Consider the following 20439-nt stretch of genomic DNA (forward strand, 5'->3'; position numbering starts at 1 on the left):
TCCAGCCGCCTCAGCCTGGCCACTGAACTGGGCATAAAGCACTGGAATTTTCTTCTGAGGAGAAGTGACCTTCAGCTGAGGTGGCTCAGAGCCTGCCATTGGGATTAGCTGTGCAGGAGGTTTAGCAGCAAGAAGCTTTTGTACTGCTGTGAGGCTTTGGGTCTTTAAGGGCAGCTGTGCCAAGTGTTGAGCAGCCTCGTGATGTCCTTACAAGGATTACAGGGGCTGATGTTTGCAAAAGGATCTGCAGCAAGCAGCCATGCTGGAGGACACACTGTCTCCCACAGAGGTCTGCTGCTGGCTCCAGGGTTTTTCCAAAGTGATGTCCTATGTTCCCTGAGTTGTTAGAAATGCAAGGTGAACTCAGTACCTTGGCTGCAAGGGCACCAAGGCAAAGTCAGTGTCTGGCAGAGATGGTACAGGACAGGAGAAGCAAGGGTTCTTGGAGAAGCAAGGGTTGAAAAAGAGGATGGCGAGCCCTGGAGTCCTCCAAGAATAGCAGTTAGGGTGTCAAAAGTACATGACACCCCAAGTGTTGTGGGTGATGGGGTCAGGAGCACTGTGAGGGAATGAAGAAGGCCATATCAGGCAGGTGCAGTGATGCTTTAGCTCCTGTTTCTCCAAGACTCTCTGGCAGAAGTGTCTGGAGGGCCCCATCCAGAGCCAGCAGGGCAGGACTTCCTGTCGCCTGAGTGGCTTGGGAAAACATCCTCCTCAGACCCCACCCCTGCAGTCATGACCAGCTTTGTCTTTCCTGTGTCTGAAGCTGTGTGGTCCCCTTTCCCATTGAGACACATTTCCTCTCCTGTGTTTGCAGGTTGCCTATGGGACCACAGAAAACAGCCCTGTCACCTTCATGGGGTTCCCCAATGACAGCATTGACCAGAAAACTGAGACAGTGGGATACATCTTTCCCCACACAGAGGTGACCATGACCTTTCCCATGTGCTCCAGGTGCTCTGCCAGCAGCAGACCTCACTCCATCCTCCCTGTCTGGTGCTGATGTCCAACTAAGCCCTTCTTCTCTTCCAGGCAAAAATTGAGGATCCAGAAACAGGGCAATCTGTGCCTCTGAACACTCCTGGGGAGCTTCAGATCCGTGGCTACTGTGTCATGCTGGGCTACTGGAATGACCCTGCCAAGACAAGTGAAGTGATCACTGCTGAGAGGTGGTACAAAACAGGGTGAGTCTGAGAGCTTCTCCCAGGTGGTCCCACAGGGTGGCACTGGATGAGGAGGCATGGGTGTGCATGGGTGCTTGGCTAGGATTTCCAAAGTAGAGAAAACTGTCCCAGTTTATCCCTTTGATCTGTCTGTGACACTTCAGAACTGCTTTTAGCAGAGACCTTCGTGCTGAGTGTCCCTGGACAGGGGGATTGTCACTGACCACTTGTGCATGGAGGGATTGTGGGGGTACAAGGCAGGGCCAGGCATTGCCTCCCCTCTAAATCCTGGTGCTTGTGTGGACGCTGCCAGTTTCTGTAACAGGAGCTCTTTGATCTCTTCCATGTGCTCAGGTGGCATCACAACCATTATCCTCTGATACCACCTTGGCTGGGTGGGAGCATCAGCCATTCTTCCACCCAGCTGGGACAGGACTAGAAGGGTGCTGTCATTGCAGGGACCTCGGGATCCTTAATGAGCATGGCTACTGCAAAATTATAGGGCGTTGCAAGGATATGATTATTCGGGGAGGAGAGAACATCTATCCAACAGAACTTGAGCAGTTCCTCCACACCCATCCCAAGGTTGAGGAGGTCCAGGTGAGCGGGAGGAGGTGGGGTGGGTGAGAATCTGTTTTTGGGAATCCTGTACATAAAGCTTCTGGGATTGCTGCTTGGAACCTAGTTGTCTTTCCCTGTTTTCAGCATCAAATTCCATGTAATATTGGTAAGCAAGGAGGAGGGACAGGCTCATGGGATGGAAGTGGCATGAGGCATATGGATTGTGGCAATCTCCTTGTGTTCCAGCTCATATCTCCAAAGTGCTTGTCATTCTTCAGTTTTAAACTGCCTGTCCACTTTCATAACTCCCTCTGAACTTCTTACTCAGAAAGCAGTCTGGAAGGACAGTTTTTACTGATAATTGCTCAACTCTGACATCCAGGAAGACTCTTCCAACAAGCTCTGGAGATGAGGAGTGAGACTTTGTTTCACTCCTTTGCAAGACAGCAAAGATTTCCAGGACTGAGCAGCTGTTCCCTATTTGCTGGGATTGTTCTCCTCCAGGTTTTGTGCCAGACAAGTTTCCCCATAAATAAACTGCTTATTTAGCCAGAGTTCTGCCGGTGCCAGGCAAGCATCTCTCTTTGGAGCAGTCCCAGTGCAGATGGGTTGCAAACCAGCCCTGTTTATGTGGTTTCTAGGGCTTTATGTCACTGCTCTGGACTCAAAAGGATCAACGTGTCTCTAGCAGTTGGAGATAGTGGTTCAAAGCAGGGAATGACAGTAGGATTCTTGTGGAATAGTGGGAGCAAACTTTGGAGAGAGCTCAGGCTTGGGAAGCCCATTTCCTGGTGTCACAGGTAGTGACCCACTAAGATCTGTGATTATAATCCTTTAATTCAACCTCATCCCTCCTCTGCCATTCCATCTGGAGATCCTGAAGCACTCATGGCAGCCTACCAAGTCTCCTTGTTGTTTGTGAAACCTCTTGCCCCATTTTTTTGGAATCAGAGGGATGATGACAGGTCCATGTTGCATCCACAATGCTCCAGCACCCTGTGGTATGGCGTCAGGGAACACACCATGGGCCAGCACACAGACCCTGTGGGAGGCCAGGAACACCCCCAAGGGTCACACTGTCCATCTGTCCTGACCAGGTAGTTGGTGTGAAGGATTCGAGGATGGGAGAAGAGATCTGTGCCTGCATCCGACTGCGGGCTGGGCAGGACTGCACCAAGGAAGAGATTAAAGCTTTCTGCAAAGGGAAGGTGGGTTCCCAGTCCTGTTTCCTTCCAGATCAGTACACCCAGTGGCTGCTGGGGACTGGTGGATGAAATCCCATGGATTTAGAGCACTGGGGGACCCAGCCCTGGCAGTGCCAGGCTGTTCATTCAGATTGTGTAGCCCCAGTTTTTCTCTTCTCAGATCTCGCATTTCAAGATCCCACGTTATGTTGTGTTTGTGAGCCAGTACCCACTCACTGTCTCAGGCAAGGTAAGAGGGGCTGGGGCAGGACAGGAACCCTGGCATTCTGTCCCAGCTCTCTCTGAGTCTCTCTCCCTGCTCTCTGCCCTCTATTCCAGATTCAGAAATACAAGTTGAGGGAGCAAATAGAGAAGCACTTGCAGCTCTGAGATGGGGAAGGTAGAGCAAAAACCAGGAGAAATCAACCCCATTTCAGTCAGCTCTGAGACTGGTTTTCACCTGTGCCTTGGGCTATGCAATGGAGACTTTCCCTCCCTGACATTGGGCTGATGGCACTTTTAGTCAATAAAACAGAGTTTTACAGAGTTGAACATATGCTGGTGGGTATTTTACTGACACTCTTAAGCCCAAATGCCCTGGCCTGGCTTCCCATCCCATCCTTGGATGTTGTGAGACTCCTGGGTCATTTAAGAGCAACTGAACCCCTGAAATGAGGGCCAGGGGTTTCAGAGAATGAGACTTTGCAGTGGGGCTCTCTAAAACTGGCTGGAAAACCTCACTCTGTTCCCACATCTCCCCCAGGTGTTTCCCAGAAAAAAAAAAAAAAAAAAAACCTTCTCCAAGCTAGACACAGCTTTGTTTATTTTGTTGTTTTGGACAAGACAGACAGTAAGGTTGTTGCAGAAATACCAAAATTCCTGTCCCATAGGCAGCGTGAAGCAGAGCGTACCTGGGACAGCATTTTACGGGAGTTATTTGGTACCTCCCAACCATGAAACACTCCTGTGAGAAGAGGGATGGCAGAGCTCCTCTTTGCCAGCAGAAGTGTCCCATCCCAGCTGGAAAGTAGATAAGGTTGCCGCCAACTCTCGCTGACCTCCTGCTGTCTCCCTCCTGTTTCCTTTCCGAGCAGAGCTAAGGCTGGGCCCCCTCCATGCTTGGCTTCCTCTGGTGGGTAGAGGGCAATGCAACAGGGAGAAAGAAGAAGCGTCAGCGAGGTCTCAATCCTTCATCTCACAGCTGGGCTGTGGGCTCTACCCATGGAAGCAGACAGCAGGGCCAAGTCCCCTGTCCACGTCTGCACTCTGAAAGAAAAAACACAGATGGTTTGTATCAGACTCCTTCTGTACACTGTACTTCCAGCAAGTTCCTCTCCTGTTCCCACACTGCTCGTGGGGCTGGTTTCAGCACTGATCCTTCCACATTTTGCTCACGTCTCCTCCCTTCCCTCATTACCTCTGTCACCTTCCTTCCCGAGGGAAGAACTGTTACCTGCATGACAGCAACTGTTGCCAGGGTCCTTGGGGACACAGAGGGCATCTGTGACTGATGTCTAGGGAAGGGCCGTTTATCTTCTTTTGTTTCCCACATCACTAACCCAGGTGCAGGACAGGCCTGCAGTGAGTGGAGCTTCTGCTCCCCTCCCTGATCAGTACCTCCAGCCTTGGCACAACCCCTGCTCTGCCTACAGGTGCCTCATGTACTCACTGTAGCTGGGGGGCAGTGGATAAGAAATGACAGTGACACCAGCCCTGGCTAGTGAGGACAGACACACTGCTAAGAAAACCAGTGGGTCCTGGTCACAGCCAGCAGAGGGGTAACAGTCCCTGCCACCCCATTTCTGCTCCTGTTCTGGGAATGGAGCAGCACCATCCATGGTGTGTGAGCTCTGGCAGAGCCTGGTACCAAGGAAGCCTTCCCTATCATCCCATGCCTTTCCCAGAGCATGTCCAGTCCTCACCAGCCAGGACACCTCCCGCGGTGTCCCCTGCCCCTTCCCAACCCCTGAGATAATGCATCCCTGGCTGTAAATACTCACGGAAGAGGAAAAGCTGGCCCTTTTAGCTGCCAGTGCAGACTCGGTGTGTGCAGTGCTCCAGGCTCGCTCTATGGCTTCTGCCCTGCCCGTGCCTGAGTCCCACTCTTATAGTCCTCGCTGCCTGCTCGGAAACTCCCCGGAGAGGGAAGGTTACAACAGGGGTGGTTTACACCGAACTATGCGTTTCTGGCCTGGGAACGGGAATCTGCAGTCCCAGCCTTTGTCATGGGCATTTCAGAGTTCCTCGTGACTATTAATAGAGACAACTACTGACGTCGGGGTTCGTCAGCTGCGGGTTTGCACAACCCTGAGTGGGGACAGGCCACCTTCCTCCGCTGAAACTCCGGAAAACCCTTCCCGGCCCCGAGGAGCAGCCAGGGAAGGATGCGGGGGCAGGTCCCAAACCTCGTTCGGACCGTGCGTCTGGGGAGGACACTGCCCCCGGCATCCGCAGCACCGGGAGAAGACGGTGACTCCTGCATTCCCAGCTCCGGGGGAGGACACTGACCGCAGCACCCCCGTCATTCACAGCGAGCATCCCCTGCAGAGCCCCGTCGAGAGCGAAAAGACTTTGCCCTCGATCCCGCCTCCGGCCCCTGCGCCCCGGCTCCGCGCACGCCGGGGGCGGCCCCACTCGGTGCCCGCCCGGGGCGGGCGGTGCCGCGGCCCGGGGGTCCCATGGCGGCGGCGCGGGGCTGGCCGCGGAAGCTGGCGGCTGTTGCAGGGGCGGTGCCCGGCGGGGGTGGCCCGGGACGAGAACCGGGACCGGTCCCAGAAACAGCCGCTCCCGCCACAGCCGCGCTCTACGTGCACGTGAGCGGAGACCCGGGGGGGACCCCGGGGCTGTGTATGTGCGGGGGTGCGTGGGGAGTCACGGGTTTGCACACGTGGGGACACACGTGGGTCCTGGGGCTTGTACGCCTTGAGGGGCACGGGGCTGGCACAGGTGGAGGGTGAATGTGGCTCCTTGGGGCTCGCACACACGTGGGTGCATGTGGGACCCCGGGGCTTATACACGTCGAGAGTCCCGGGGCTTATACACGTCGAGGAGAGCCCAGCCGTGTACGTGTCATGGGGCTAGCCTGAACTGAGGTGTCTTCGAGCCGTGCACATGAAGAGTCACACCTGTGGGTCGTTTGCCTTGTGGGGCAGGTGGGGGACGCCAAGGTCCATGCACTGGGCTGGGGGTGTTTCCCCTCAAAATGGAGTGGCTAGGGGTGTGGGCATGGCTGCCCCCCACACGCCCCATGCCCGCAGTGGCCCTACTGTCGCAAGCGCTGCTCCTACTGAAACTTCAACACGTACGTGGTGCCGGCGGTGGACGAGGCGGCCGTGCGCGCCTGCCTGGTGCGGAAGGCACAGACCCTGCTCCGCCTCAGCCAGGTGCACAGGTGGGTGTACAGGGTGGGCTCATGGGGAGTGCTGGGCCCTTCCGTGCCCACCTGCAGTTTCCCATCCTCTGCCCTACAGTGTCACCTCTGTCTTCTTCGGTGGGGGCACCCCCAGCCTGGCCAGCCCCAGCACTGTTGCGGCAGTGTTGGAGGCTGTGGCGGGGGCTGCCCACCTTCCGGCTGGTGCTGAGGTGACGCTGGAGGTCAACCCCAGCTCCACCAGCGCATCTCCCCTTGCCGGCTTCAGGGCAGCTGGGGTCAATCGCCTCTCCATCGGCGTCCAGGTGAGAGGGGCTCTCCCCGCCACACCCCTGCAGCCCCCCGTGACCCCATTGTCACCGTGCTCTCTCCACAGTCGCTGGATGACGTCGAGCTGAGGATGCTGGGCCGGGAGCACACAGCGGCAGAGGCACGGAAGGCTGTGGAAGCAGCGCAGGGGCTCTTTCCTGGCCGAACCTCCATCGACCTCCTGTTTGGGCTGCCGGGACAGAGCCGGGACGCCTGGGCCCAGCGGCTGGAGGAGACCCTGAGGCTCTGTGACGACCACATCTCCCTGTACCAGCTGATGCTGGAGCGGGGCACGGCACTGGCAGCACAGGTCAGGGGTGGAGTGCTGCCCGCACCCCCCCAGGATCTGCTGGCTGACATGTACCAGACTGCCCGGAATGTACTGGTTGCCACTGGCTTCCGCCATTAAGAGGTCTCCAATTTTGCACGGAAGGTGGGATGTCCCCCATGCTGTGTCCCCCAATGTCATGCTGGTCCCCCAGCAGGCTCAGCCCCTCCCCTCACCCCAGGGCTCTCCCCCAGGGTGCCCTCAGCACCCACAACCTCTCATACTGGCAGGCTGACCAGTACATCAGCGTGGGGCCAGGTAAGGGGGTGATGGAGGGCCATTGGGGGTGGGGAGTGTGTGGCCATGTGCCCCGTGAACTCTGTTGTCCCCCTACCTGGCTGCTGCAGGGGCACATGGGCGCTTTGTGCTGCGGGGTGAGGGCGGCTGCAGCCGAGAAGCCCGTGTCCAGACCCTGGAGCCTGTTGCCTGGATGCGGGAGGTGCAGAGCCAGGGACATGGCACCAGGAGTCGGGTGGTGCTGAGCCTGCTGGAGCAGTGAGTACTGGGGTCCCTCCCCATGCCCTGTCCCTGTCTGTGCTTCTTCACAGCTCTCCATGTCCCCACAGGCTGGAGGAGCTGCTCACCCTAGGACTAAGCACGGATGAAGGCATCACACACGAGGTGAGGAGCCACCTATGGGGACTCCCCACATCGACCTGATGCTAATCATGGAATGGTTTGGATTGCATGGCACCTTAAAGCCCATCTCGTTCCACCTCCTGCCGTGGGCAGGGACACCTTCCACTAGACCAGGTTGCTCTGAGCCCTGTCAAACCTCGCATTGAACATTTCCAGGGATGTGGCATTCACAGCTTCTTGGGGCAACCCGCGTCAGGGCCTCACCTCCCTCACAGGAGAATTTCTTCCCAATATCTAATCCAAATCTGCCCTTTCCATCCATTCCTTTTCCTGTCACTCCATTCCCTTCTCCAAAGCCCCTCTTCAGTTCTCCTGCAGCCCCTTTGGGTACTGGGATGCTGATGCCCCATCACTAACATCCTTCTCTTGCCCTGGGCACACAGCGCTGGGGGCACTTCTCCCGCCAGCTCAGCCTGCAGGCTGTGTTCGGGGAGCCAGGGGAGGCTCGGGCACTGCAGCAGGAGGGATGGCTTGTCCTGGACAGTGGGTGAGCCCCAGGGAGCTGTGGGCAGGGCCGGGGGTCTTCCTGCGCCACCGGGTCTCACCACCACCTCTTTCCCAGTGGCCTGCGGTGCACCTGGGCCGGCCTGGCCGTGCTGGACTCACTGCTGCCCGACCTGCTCTGGCAGCTGCAGCGGGTGCTGGGCGCTGCCCAGCGCCCACTGAGGGGGACTCCGGCGGAGGAACGAGCCGGTGGCCGAGGCGCGAGGGCTATAAGCGGCCGTAATGGATAATAAATAATGGATAATAAACCACAAGAGCAGTGTGCTGGCTCAGGGGTGTTTGGGCAGGGGCGCTGGCCGGGGGGAGGGGTTACTGCACAGTAAGCCCCTGTGTCCCGGTCTTCCGGGTGTTCTGCAGTCCGGTGTCCCGGCGCCCTGGTGTTCCTAGTCGCCCAGTGTTCCGTGTTCCCGGTGTCCCGAAGCCCCAGTCCTCCCAATAGCCTCAATGTCCCGCTGTCCCCTTGTCCCCGGCCGTGTCACAGCAGCGCGGCGCATGCGCATGGCCGCCCCGCCCGGGGGAGCGGTACCGCGAAGCTCCAGCAGGGGGCAGTGCCCGGAGGCCGCTGCACGGCCGCGCGCCCTGCCGCGGCCTGTCGCGACCTGCGACGGGGCCGGACGCGCTGCCGGGGGCTGGGACATGGCGTCGCGGCGGGGCAGTCGGTCTCGGAACCGGACTCCTCCTGGTACGGCCGGGAGCAGGGCACGGCTCGGCAGCAGGCGGGCGGGCCGGGCCTGCAGCCTCGGCGGGGTCGCGGTGGAAGCGGCCGGAACCAGCCCCTTCCCCAGACAGTGACCTCCTGTCACTATTGTGATTTTTTTTTTTTTTAAGGAGCAGGTCCCAGCGGGAGGGGCCCGCAGGTTAAGGGGGAACAGCCCCTGGTCGGATTCCTTGAGTTGGCCTGGCCCGCAGCCGGCTCTGCCTGGTTTTGGTATTTCAGAACTGTTCTGCCACTGAGCAGCTTCTGAAATCCAGTGCTTTGTTATCCGAGTCGTGCTGGGTCAGTGGAGGGAATCTGTGTGCTTGTACTTGCAGCTGGAGCTGGAAACTTCCCAGGAATGTGTTGTTCCACCTGCAAGGATCTGTATTTATTTGCATTTATCTTACTGTTGTCTTTCATCTGAATAAAGTGTGAGACAATTCATTCCTACTTGACCCACTTTGGTCTTTGCAGCTTCTCAGAGGTTCATTTTTTTAATTACAAGAGATGCTGAATTTAATTGTTCGTTGCAACTTTAAAGAGAAATAATCCCAAAACATAGTTCAGCTGGAAATCATTAACCAGCCTGAGAGGAATATGGTGCTTCCTTGGGAGACTGAAGAAGTCTCTTCATCTGTTTTTTAGGCAGGAAGGAAAAGACTTTTGAACGACCCTGTTCAACAATTGTAGAAGAGCCTGAGCCTGTTCCATATGTTCTGCAAGGAGAGGACATCCAGGCACTTGAAATTAAGGTGGAAGACCTGGAGAAAGTATGTATGAGTATTTTTACTGCTAGAAACAGCTGCCTTAACTGACACTCTCCTTTTGGGTGTTTAACAGAGGGTGCTGCCCATTTACTTAAGCCAAAACTCACTCCTGCAGGTGATTTTTTATGCCATTTTATCTGTCAGGTTTTTTATAATGATAAAATGTCAGCTCATCAGATTCAGTTGCTAAAAGTAAAGGATTATAAGTGCCTATACAGTCCTTTCAAATGGAAGCATAAGTCATCTTATGCTTCCATTTGAAAGGAATTCAAAATTACATCTTCAACTTTCTGATCTAATAAAACCTGTAAGTTGTTTTGTAGCTCTCATGACTTTCCTTCCAAAGCTCAGATCACAGTGTGTGAGTGGAAGCATTTGAGTGACACAGCAGCAGAAATCTCTTCTGGAAAGTGATTTAAAACTCTCATTTTGTGCCCCTGTTATAAACCAAGATCCAGAGGAGTGAGACAGTAACTAAGCTGGTATCTGCACAGCTATGTAAGGTGTCTTGTAGAGGAAGAATCACAGAAGATTTGGCTTGGAAAGAACCTTAAAACTCGTCTATTTCCACCCCCCCTGCCATGGGCAGAGACACCTTCCACTATTCCAGGTTGTTCCAATCCCTCAATCTAGCCTGGCCTTGGACACTTCCAGGGATAGGGCAGCCACAGCTTCTCTGGGCACCCTGTGCCAGGCCCTCACTACCTTCACAGGGAAGAATTTTTCCTAATATGTAATCTAAACCTACTCTTCTACTTTGAAATCCATTCTTTCCTTGTCCTGTCGTTACATGTCCATGTGAGAAGTCCCTGTCCAGGACTCGCAGGACCCTTACAGGAAGTGTACTGATCTGACTACTGTGCATATCCTAAAAAGATTAGATGGAATAGAGGTAAGTCAGTGTGTACCTAATTGCACTGTGACTGTTTATTTCCTGAAGCTTCATGCTCCACGCCTTGCCTATGATGCTGGGAGAATTCTAGTTCAGAAGAATTACCTTGTCCGAAAACACCGACCCAAGGAGGTGGCACATCTCGTGGCACATCCTGTTCCCCGTAAGGCACCTAGGGGACCACTGACTTTTCCTGGTAGGATTCAACTTCACATCTTACCTCTGGGTTTTGGTTTTGCTAAGCCAAACTTTAGTGAACTGGCTCTGGGGTTGGGTATTTTTATATGTGTGTTGTAGGATCAAGACGGTTTGATGATGGCTGTGAAGAGATCCTCCCTCATCACATTTTGGGAAGTCTCCAGGAGTTAAGGATGGAAGCCTTGGCCAGAAGAAACACTCAGGTTGCTCTGTAGATTTAGGAAAATGGTGCTGCATAACACTTTTCCAGAGGTAGAGTGTGGTGCCTGCAGTACCTTTCGATGCTTTCCAGCACCTATCAGGAGCAGGGCAAGCCTGAGGTGTGGTTTTCACAGCCTCATCACACTCTCGGGGAGGGTTTGCCTTTGGAGAAACTGCACCAGCAGGTTTATAGTCCTGTGTGCAGGTTTGTAGTCCTGTTATAGTCTAGGACCAGGTCATGGAGGGAACAATTACACAGGCTTCCTCTTCCATATGTGCCCTGCTGATGGTTTCAGGGAAGAGCTGGTGTTGCAGCAATGCCATTGCTGGAGTGTCATTACTTAGATAAATACTTCCATCGTATCTTAGTGTGTCTCTACTGCCCTGGTTTCCTTCCTCTCAGATTGCTAATGTAACAGTGCTGTCAATCTGAAGAATTATTCTCTCCTCCCCTCTCCTATTCCTGTTTTGGTATGCATGGACAGGTTCATTTAATGTTTCATTCCTCATCAGCTAGCAGATGCTATTAAAGTTCCTCATCCACATGATACTGCAGCAGCTTTAGAAGAGGAACATGGAGGAGAGAAGAAAGAAAAGGCACATCAGGCCCACCTAGCAGAGCACAAAGCTTTCCAGAACTGGAGCCATCATATGGCAATGAGGAAAAAGCAGGAGAAACACCTAGGAGGTGAGAAAAGCTAAGGAGGTCTAAGGAGAATTCTGTGGAATTCTGTGAGCAGGCGGAGAAGTTTGATGTCCCCACCCCAAATCGCAGCAGTCATTGGCAACCAAGGTTAATCCTATTGCCATTGCAGTCTAATTCCATGTTCTCAGAGCTCCCTCACTGCTCATGCTGTTGGCTCTGGATGTGGTGGAAAGGTGAGCTGGTGGCTCTAGCTGGAGAGAGGGCAGTGGATTTGGTAGGGAACAGTTTAAGTGGGTTACAGGTGAACAATAACAGTGGCAAAGGGTGTGCCCAGAAGTGCAGCACCAATGATGTGATGTTTTTTATTTATAGAAATTCTTCACAAGCTAGAGAATGAATTGCTGATGAACATGTCAGACAAGTACAGGCAAATCCAGGAAGAACGTGACCTCATTGACCGGAGTCTCCCTGCCCTATTTCCTGGAAAGGTGAGAGCCCCACTTCCTGTGTGTCCTGATTGTGCTGCTCTTGCGACACAGCACAGACACTGCTCTAAGTAAGTCTCTGAAGTGCTGTCAGGAGATGTTTATCAAAGCCACTCTGAATCCCTCAGTTTGGTGTCTGAGCAGAGCTTTCAGGGACATGAAAAATAAAAACTGAGTTGTGCTATCCATTCCAGTCAGGAGAAAGTGGTAATGAGCAAGTGGCATTTCTTGATTCTCACCAAAGACTGTTGTGGGAAGTGGCATGGGAACATGTCACAATTGCTGTTCCAGAAGCAGAAAGATCTGATAGCTTCAGGTTTGGATTTTAGTGATTCCCATGGAGAAAAGGGCATGGGCAAGGCAGGAGGGTTATGGGAGTATTGTGTTAAAATTCTTTTTTCACATTTATAGCACTGTCAAAGAATTTGCATTTGTTTGAGGCTTTATTTTAATATCATTCAACCTTCATGGGCACTAGATAGAAGAAAGTTCTTTTGTCTTTGACAGCAGCCTGATATAAATTTTGGCTTGCTCTGCAGAAATGGATAATTCATAGACTTTTAAAATGCTCATATAGTCAGGGTTAGACCTCTTCTTTTTAGCTTCAAGTGCCTCTGAAAATAGCAGGTAGCTGCATAACTATCCACAACAATCAGTGGGAGCCTTGTTTCCCACCCTAGGGATACCGAGTGGGAAGTGAGTTCTGGAGCCTTCCTGAGCAAATTGGGGATGAACTCACTGGGCTGACTCTGACCCTGACCCGGACAGAACGTGGGCACCCAGAACCACTCACTCATGTGGGGAAACCCCGAACTGTCCAGAGGGAAACAGGTAAGGGAACACTGCAGAGAGGTTATTCCAACGAAATGGGATAACCAAAGCAGCTCCTTCCCTGTTGAGCCTCCTCTTTAAAACACTACAAGGCCAAAGTTTGGCAGAGAATTAAGTTTGATTAGGCATGTGGGTGTGTAGAGAGTGAGCTCTTGTATGGGTATTTCCACAGGTCTGAAACCTCCAAAGAAGATTCCTTGCCACCTAAACTGGGATAAGAGTCTTTTCCTGAAACATCGACAGCAGGAGCTAAAATCTCTTCTAGAGGAGCTGGGCTTCTATAAGCCGGTAAGACCAGAGGAACAAGGACATTCTTTGTGTCTCTTGTCAGGTGCCGTGGAGTAATAAAATTGCCAGGAGTTGGATCTGAAAAAAGCTTTAGGAAACTAAAACTTGGTCCCACAGTGCTTTTCGTGGAAGTTCCCACATTTCCAAAGGGCCACACCTATGAAAGAGTTGTCTGACCTCCTGAAATATTGCATGGAGTGGTCTAGGGGCCTCAGACTAGGATGCCAAACTAGCAGCATGCAGCTTCCAGGACCTAGGCAAAGAAAAATCTGCCAAGTACTGGTGCAGGACTTTGATTTAGTGCTGTGGGGCAGAAGGAAGAGATCTTTACCCATGTGGAAGACACACTCTGAAATAATCTCCTGAAGGCAGATGGTCCCTCCTCCTACAAACAGAACAAACCTCACTTTTTTTGTCTTTGAAACCTGTCTCTGAGGATGAGAAACATGTGAAGGACACTTTCTCTGTGCATCATTGCTAGTGGGGGATGCAATCATCTAGGATTCTTGGGAATCTCAGAATTGGTTCTTTCCTGTGTCCCTTGAGCATTTTTCGGATGCCTCTGAAAACCATTGTAGGAGCAAGAAATCACAACTTCACTTTACTTGGCTGAGTTAGTGCATTTGTCTGGTATTTTAATGTCCTTTCTATGTTAAATTGCAACTGTGAGTTTGTAATTTCTGTGTATGTCCAGGATCTGGAAGGACTGGAGGTGATTGGGAAAGGGCAGCCTTTCACATCTGTGTCAGCTGAGGCTTTTCTACATACCACCATTTCTGAAGAGATTGAGACCCTGTAAGTTCTACTTCGTGGCATACTTTGTGGCAAAATAAAGAATTTTGGGTGTGCACTACCAGTCTGTGAGGATATCCTTAGCGGTTCTTATCCAGAATGGAGACAAGTCTCCACTGGGACACAATAAAAGGCATATTCTTACATTATAATCGCCACATCTAGGAGCCTTTATGCCTTGGGGCCTTGTATCTAAGGAGCAAGAATCAGAGAAAAGTTTTGTTGAGGCTCTTCCTTCAGTCTTCACTCTGTGTGGCTTCAGAGCTTAGATCAGGCCGGGTGATTCTACTCTCAATTACCTCCATTTGATTGTCTTTTTCTAGCCTTACGTCATTACTTTCCTGTTTTCCCTGTCCTGTCCATCTGTAACAGGCACAGCCTGAGGGCCTCTTGTCCTTTTTCACTCATGTACTTCAGACAGGTCTCATTCCTTAATATTCTGGCTGTCCTGTCCTCCTTGCCAGTGGCATGTAGCTAGATGGGTTCACCACATCTGCAGGGCTCTGTCCCTAAAGAGATTACTGTGTGAGAAAATATAAAATGGGATTATTTCTTACAGGGTCTTGTAAATCACCCCTGGTTCTCCCTCTCTGGAAGTGAATTTCACTCCATGAAAATGCTGGCTTTTGTTTTCTTTAGCAGTGACCCCTTAGGTGACTCCTTCATTGAGGTTCCAGAAGCTGAAAAGGTTCCATCTTTAGTTTTCTGTGGCCAGCCTGCTCGTTGGATCAAGGGCATCACTGCTTGCAGGGTAATTGTGAGATTTTAATTGTTTAGTCAAGGTAAGCCTATTTGAGCTCCCAAGTCACAGTTATAGAATAAGTGTCACTCCAAGGCCACAGAATGTGGGATTTATTCTGAACATAATAGAGTATCCCTATGTTTGCTCCAGAGAGATCTAGGAACAGAAGGGCTCTGGTTGTGGTGTGCGGTTCAGATTCCCAGGCTTTCTCTGGATAATGGCCACTTCTTTGGATCTGCCTTACAAGTTCTCCTACCAAGGCTCAGCCCCTTATTTGAGCTATGACTTCATGCAGGATAAATCCTACCAGATAGAGTAGAAATTGTTATCTTTTTCCTCTTCCTTGTAGAAGGAAATTGGTATTGCTGCCCGGCTCACCTTTGAGACTCTGGCTAGTGAGAAGGCTGAAAGCTTCCTGACAGTGGTCAATGATGGCAGAGCTGCCATTTGGTACAACTGGATGAGGCTTCCTCAGCAGATCCCCTCCAGAGAAGTCAAGGGGAGGAGAGTGCCCTGTTTTTACTTTGATACCAGACCAGGTATGAGACCTGCCAGTCTCCAAGACCTTTGTACCTCAAGCATAGAGCAGGAATTTGGGAGTTACCTGGGATGTGGAGTCTGACTAATGGCAGAGCACTGCTGGGTAATTTCTCTTGAGGAAGCTACCCAAGGTGTCAGAGCTGACTCACCCCAAAAGAGCTGTGCAAGGCAGATCCCTCTCCTGGAACTTAAAGGAAAGGAGGTTGCTTCTGCTCTGAGTGTAAATGGGTGGAATATTGAGAAGTGAATAATTTTCTGGTGGCAAACGGGACATAATCTTCTGGAGAGAAAACTGAGCTTGCTGTAGAAGGAGAGTGCAATGGGAATAATGCCAGTTCAGGAACACAGGGACTGAGAGTAAATCTGGAAGGAGAATGATAGCTGGATGAAGTGTGACAGCCAGCTAAACTATGGGGAAAGAGTCTCCTAGAAAGATAAGGACGCTTGGAGTGGTGTTGAAAAAGGGTCAGGCTAACCAGGTGGTTTCTTGCATACCAATGCATTTTCTCTCTTATTTCAGGTGTAATTTTGCCTGGAGAAACTCGAAGGTTTTCTTTTATTTTCAAGTCAGAGAGGGCAGGCATTTTCTGTGAGCCCTGGGAATTTAGGACACATCCTCTGTTATTAGGAGGAGCTCTGCTTCAGGTGACCCTTTGGGGAATTGCTGTGTATGAGGATAAATTTGCTGACTTCAGAGAGAAATTGGAGGTAACCAAGCATGTAGCTGGGTAACTGAGCTTTGAACTTTATATACAAATAGAGGATAAGGGTGGGAGTGGACAACATGATATTTTTATTGTTGTGCAATTACTGCTGAGAGTGAGATTTACAGAATGTCTGCACATACTTGAGCAGGTTTGCTAAATGACATGAGGAACTCTGCAGTCTATTGTAATGTTGTTACTAAAGGCATGACTGTGTCTCCTAAAGTGTTCACACCGGTCCTTTAAAGAATGAAATTTCTGTTGGTAATTAATTTCATTAGTTACTTAGTGGGAAGTAGTGTACTGCTGTACGCTATGATAGCAGTTAAGGTATAAATTGAAAATTACACTATGCTTTGAAAAGTATAGTTTGGGGGCAGGATTTGTAGAGTTTATTTGAAAAGCCGTTGGAAGTATTGCTCTGCTCAGCGGGGTTTGCAGTTGTTTGTGTCTTTACAGGTGGGACTGAGTTTGTGTGTTTGCATATGGAATGGGGACTCACACATGTTGTTCTTGTTGTGGTGCCTCAGAGTGAGCTGGCTGCTCGAGAAGGTGCTTCTATAGTGAAAGACAGCCTGAATGAACTTATTGACCAAATTCGGACACCTGAGCGCACCCCATCTCCTGTGGATGCCTGTGTCACAGAGGAAGAGCTGTTCCACAGGAAAAATCCCAAGGTGATGTTTGCTATTGTATGGACTGCACAACTGAAATAAGTGGGGAGGGCAGATCCATGGGGCTGCTGCCTCCCTGGTATTCTGAAGCTGGCAGAGTCTGTCATGGAGGCTTTAACAGCTGGGTTTGAAGAGGGAAGGTGCAGCTCATGTTTACCTTTTCCCCCATTGTTACAGTTGCATTATCAGCATCAAGTGGTAAAACAGCTGCATAAACTATGGAGACAGCACCTGACTGTGCCTTCAGTCTTGGAGGAGGAAGTGCCCTTGGACCAGAGGAGCACTGCAGAGGACATGGAATACCAGGACAGCACCTTGGAGACTCCCTCTGCCTGGAGCAGCACCACTGAGCTCCCATGTGGGAAGTATACATTAGAGGAGGCTCCAAGGGAAAGGAGCACTGAGGAGGAAGAAGCAGGTCCTTCAGGATGGAACCTTTCCCTCGAGGACTTCAAACAGGTGGTCACCTCTGTTCCCACAAGCTGATGGTGTGTTAATTCCCCTACAAAGAGTAGGCTCACACTGCCCCAGTGGGAGCCCACCTAAAGGGCTGCTGCCAATATGCTGGGAGTTTGCGAGATTTACGATGTGTGTTCGCTCTGCTGACCACACCCTCAGTGATCTTGTAGATTCCCAAGAGAGACTTTGTGGGCTGTTGTTTGAAGAAGAAAAGAGAAGCACACAATATAATAGATATTTTATGCTCTTCCCCCATTAGCTTTCTGTCATCCCAGGACTGAATGTGGAGGCAGGCTGGGTTTACAGCCTCCTGTGTCTCCCCCAAGGGCTCTTCTCCTTGGAGAGTCCTTCCTATTCATCAGAGAACTAAGGGAGCACTCATGACAGGCTGTGGATAATGTACAGACCTCCTTAGATTAAAGCAAGAGTGCTTTGGATGCTGTCAATGATTTTTCTGTAGTGCTCTCTTGGAAATCTCTCTGTTGATTTTATAACTAAGCTTTCCTAGGGAGCCTTCTAGCTTGATAGAATCTCTGTTTCCCAGAACACCTGAAGTTTCAAAGGGGCTTAATATCGGTCTGATGAGGGAATCTGGGTTTGTTCTGCAGATCTTGGGTACCTTGGCCATATCCTAGGTGTGTAGGAAGCCCCATCTGGGTGTATAAGTGCCCAGTGCAGCCTGGTTTGAGACTAGTGTCCAGGAAGAGAGCTGTGGGCTGTTCCACTGAGCTCAGGGACTGAGAATAAAGACTGAGAAGTGTTCCACAGCCCCTGTGAATTTTCTCTCACAGGCTATAATGTCAATCTCTGGGGAAGAGCAGCGGGAAGAAGCACTGACCCAACTCAATAAGGCAGCTCTGGAGTTGTGTGTTGAACAGAGGCCAACTCAGTCAGACCTTCTGTATCCACTCTGGTGGGTTACCTTTCAAGGAAAATCTTGTGGAAATATTGTATGATCAACAGCCTCAGCAAGCTCTCTTGCAAGTGTTGTCTTCAGAGTGCACATAATTGTATGAGGTCTAGAAATCATCTTTACACTCTGGTTTTTTATAGCTTAATTGTAGCAGCTGTCTAGGACCCAAATGTTTTTTGTTTTTTTGTTTTTTTTTTTTTTTTCTGGAGATAAGTTTAGACTATTAAAAGAATGTAATTTTGGAGACTGTACAAGATTATTTCTGGCAAGATTATTCCAGACTGTATTTATGAAACCTTTGGGTATATTCTGTACCCTTTTACTCAGATAACTGTCTCCTCCCTCATACAGTCTCTCTGTTCTTTGCTCAGGCTTTCAGACTGTAAACATATCAACAGCTATGAGTTGCTTCTAAATTAGAAAGATGCAGGTTCCTCCTGGTAAACACAGAGCAGGTTGATTTACCAACATGTGTCATGTTGAGGAGCAGACCTAGTTTCACAGCAATATTTATGGGTTATTGGGAGCCTGTTGATTTGCAAACCATTGAGACCTTGGAGGGCTCTAATATGAGGAAAGCAATTTAGCATCCCCCTGCATAGATATTTAGACAGTGGCTGCTGTTTTGTTGGTTTAGTTGCACAGGACAGCTGTCAGCTATAAGGTGCCTTCACTTCTGGGCACAGGGTCAAACAAGGTGGCAGTTGCTGCACTGTCTCCCTTCTGATCTTGACCATTTTCTCAGCTTTCAGCTGTGGCGTGCAGCAATTGATGACTTGGTGAGTCACTCTCTGAGGCTCAGATCCGTGCTTGGTTTGATTAAGAAGGACGCCTATGTAGAAGCTGTTCCAGAGGAAACAGGTAAATGGTGGTTTTAGCACAGCAACTGCTTTCTGTGGGCTGTTGGAAATACAAAGAAACATGATGAATTTGAACTGAAATGTCAATTTCAACATGTCTCCCTGAGGAAGAAGCATCAGGAAAAAAACTGGCAGATTGTGTGACATTAACAATAGTAATTGGGATCTGTGGTTTGGCATCAGTAAAAAAACATCCCCACAAAAAAAGCCTTTTAATTCAGCTAGGGCTAGCCATGGTTTTCATGCAGACTGACCCAGCAAATACTGCTTCAATGAGACCTCTTCATTCCTTATTTAAACAAAGAAGTCTTCAAGTCTATTGTTTTTCAGTGCAGTACATCTCAGATTAATAAAAAGAGGAGAATATACTGCAAAAGTAACACATTCCCACTGTGCTAGTGCAGTGGGATGGACTTTCTGGATGTGTGGATGCTTTTGGTTAATTGAAATCCTTTCTTTTGTAGAGGAAGTAAAGCAAGGAGGAGCAAAAAAAGGAGGAAAGGAAGACAAAATAGCTACTAAGAAAGAAGAGAAAAAGGATAAAGAAGGCAAAAAAAGTAGAGGGACATCAGGAAAAGAGAAAGCGGTAGGTGTTGGGATGCCTAGTGCCTGAGTGCTGGGGATGGTGTGATCATCCTGAGGTGTATCCTGAGTTTGAGCTGATTTCCAACCCAGTGAAAGAGGTGCTGCTGCTGGGAGATGCATCTTGAAGCAGTCTGACCAGTGTCCTGACCTATGTCCCTTTTTTCCTTGGTCTTTTCTTGATTAGGATCATTCAGGCAGCTTAAAGCTGAAAGCAAAAGATGAGAAGCAAGTATCTTCTACTTCTGTGCAGGATGTGAAAGGGGGAGCAGAGTCCATGAAAGGAAGAGATGACAAGCAGAAGGTGAAAGAGGCAGCTGCAACTACAGATGGGGCAGAACCTGTTCAGGAGCAGGTGGACTTTATTTCACTTGAAACATACCGGGAAAAGCTCTACATTGAAGTAAGTCTGACCAAAGCTTGTATCGTTGTCTTGGTTTTGTTCTTTTCTTGTAAGGCACACTGAGGCTCAGGGGGCGAGGCAAGCATTTTGTTAAACTCAGACAACTGGCAGACATATGTCCCTTGTGCTGCAGCAAGGTAAGTGTGAAATCCAAATGAATTTCTTTCAGCCTGGAATCTGTTAGCAGAAATTCAGCCATCACATAGCCACATGCGGGACTTCTGTCTGGGATGTCTTTAGCATTGCTTGCAGACTCTGGAGGGATCAGCTGAATTAATTGTACTGCAGATAATGTTAAACACACTTCATAGCCATGGAAGTTATTACTAGAGCTCAGTCAGCAGCAGGCTGCCACTTCTGTGTGGTTATGTGTGTGTCCATATGAAAATGTCAGAAACCATCTCTGTCAATCTCAGCCTCAAGATTTCCTCATGTGTTTTCACTTCAGCTATCTTCTCTGAATTTCTGCAGGTTTACAGGCTGCTAGATTCAATGGTGAGCAAAATGGTGTCTTTATTTGAGGATCTGAAGGAGTAACATGCTCTGAAGTGGGAGTGAAGCCCTTTGTATGTAGAAAGAGACTTGCTTTTAAAAAAATAAATAACCATATTTACACAGATGGAGTGGAGATTCTTCTTTCTGAAGTGATTCAGTGATTACAAATACTAGGCTGCCTCTTTTCTGACACACTGTGATGTGAGACTATT

At 50.3% G+C, this 20439-nt stretch overlaps 3 protein-coding genes across 9 annotated transcripts in view; all 3 read left to right on the forward strand.

Moving 5' to 3' along the window:
- Positions 1 to 3460, forward strand: part of ACSF2 (acyl-CoA synthetase family member 2) — a 36449-nt gene extending 32989 nt beyond the window's left edge. For 2 of the 3 annotated variants that reach the window (XM_053994813.1, XM_053994815.1), the window contains 6 exons: positions 818 to 925; positions 1033 to 1184; positions 1622 to 1763; positions 2822 to 2932; positions 3090 to 3158; positions 3248 to 3460. In XM_053994813.1, the coding sequence (XP_053850788.1) occupies positions 818 to 925; positions 1033 to 1184; positions 1622 to 1763; positions 2822 to 2932; positions 3090 to 3158; positions 3248 to 3298 (633 nt within the window). In that variant the 3' untranslated portion in view covers positions 3299 to 3460. Of the gene's footprint in view, positions 1 to 817; positions 926 to 1032; positions 1185 to 1621; positions 1764 to 1868; positions 2279 to 2821; positions 2933 to 3089; positions 3159 to 3247 lie in introns of those variants that run through there. The other variant, XM_053994814.1, reaches the window with a different exon arrangement.
- Positions 3461 to 4978: 1518 nt separating this feature from the next.
- RSAD1 (radical S-adenosyl methionine domain containing 1) lies at positions 4979 to 8188 on the forward strand. The gene is made up of 7 exons (XM_053995075.1): positions 4979 to 5069; positions 5169 to 5721; positions 6166 to 6583; positions 6655 to 7020; positions 7110 to 7173; positions 7464 to 7536; positions 7938 to 8188. The coding sequence occupies exons 1-4, from the start codon at positions 4979 to 4981 to the stop codon at positions 6994 to 6996; spliced, it is 1404 nt and encodes a 467-aa protein (XP_053851050.1). The 3' UTR covers positions 6997 to 7020; positions 7110 to 7173; positions 7464 to 7536; positions 7938 to 8188.
- Positions 8189 to 8637: 449 nt separating this feature from the next.
- Positions 8638 to 20351, forward strand: MYCBPAP (MYCBP associated protein). Of its 5 annotated transcripts, XM_053994446.1 has the most exons (21): positions 8638 to 8740; positions 9401 to 9507; positions 9596 to 9637; positions 10463 to 10610; positions 10712 to 10815; positions 11327 to 11501; positions 11832 to 11947; positions 12625 to 12775; positions 12948 to 13063; positions 13758 to 13858; positions 14495 to 14606; positions 14947 to 15136; positions 15658 to 15845; positions 16372 to 16518; positions 16693 to 16974; positions 17766 to 17887; positions 18633 to 18748; positions 19212 to 19333; positions 19517 to 19684; positions 19787 to 19869; positions 20204 to 20351. In XM_053994446.1, the coding sequence occupies exons 1-20, from the start codon at positions 8695 to 8697 to the stop codon at positions 19793 to 19795; spliced, it is 2562 nt and encodes an 853-aa protein (XP_053850421.1). In that variant the 5' UTR covers positions 8638 to 8694; the 3' UTR covers positions 19796 to 19869; positions 20204 to 20351. The 5 variants fall into 5 exon arrangements, with proteins under 5 accessions (XP_053850421.1, XP_053850417.1, XP_053850418.1 ...); XM_053994442.1 differs by lacking the exon at positions 19787 to 19869 and having other exon boundaries at positions 19517 to 19732; XM_053994443.1 differs by lacking the exon at positions 19787 to 19869 and having other exon boundaries at positions 14498 to 14606; positions 19517 to 19732.
- Positions 20352 to 20439: the final 88 nt, after the last annotated feature.

This window comes from Vidua macroura, chromosome 19 (genome assembly GCF_024509145.1).
Source record: "Vidua macroura isolate BioBank_ID:100142 chromosome 19, ASM2450914v1, whole genome shotgun sequence".
NCBI lineage: Eukaryota > Metazoa > Chordata > Aves > Passeriformes > Viduidae > Vidua > Vidua macroura.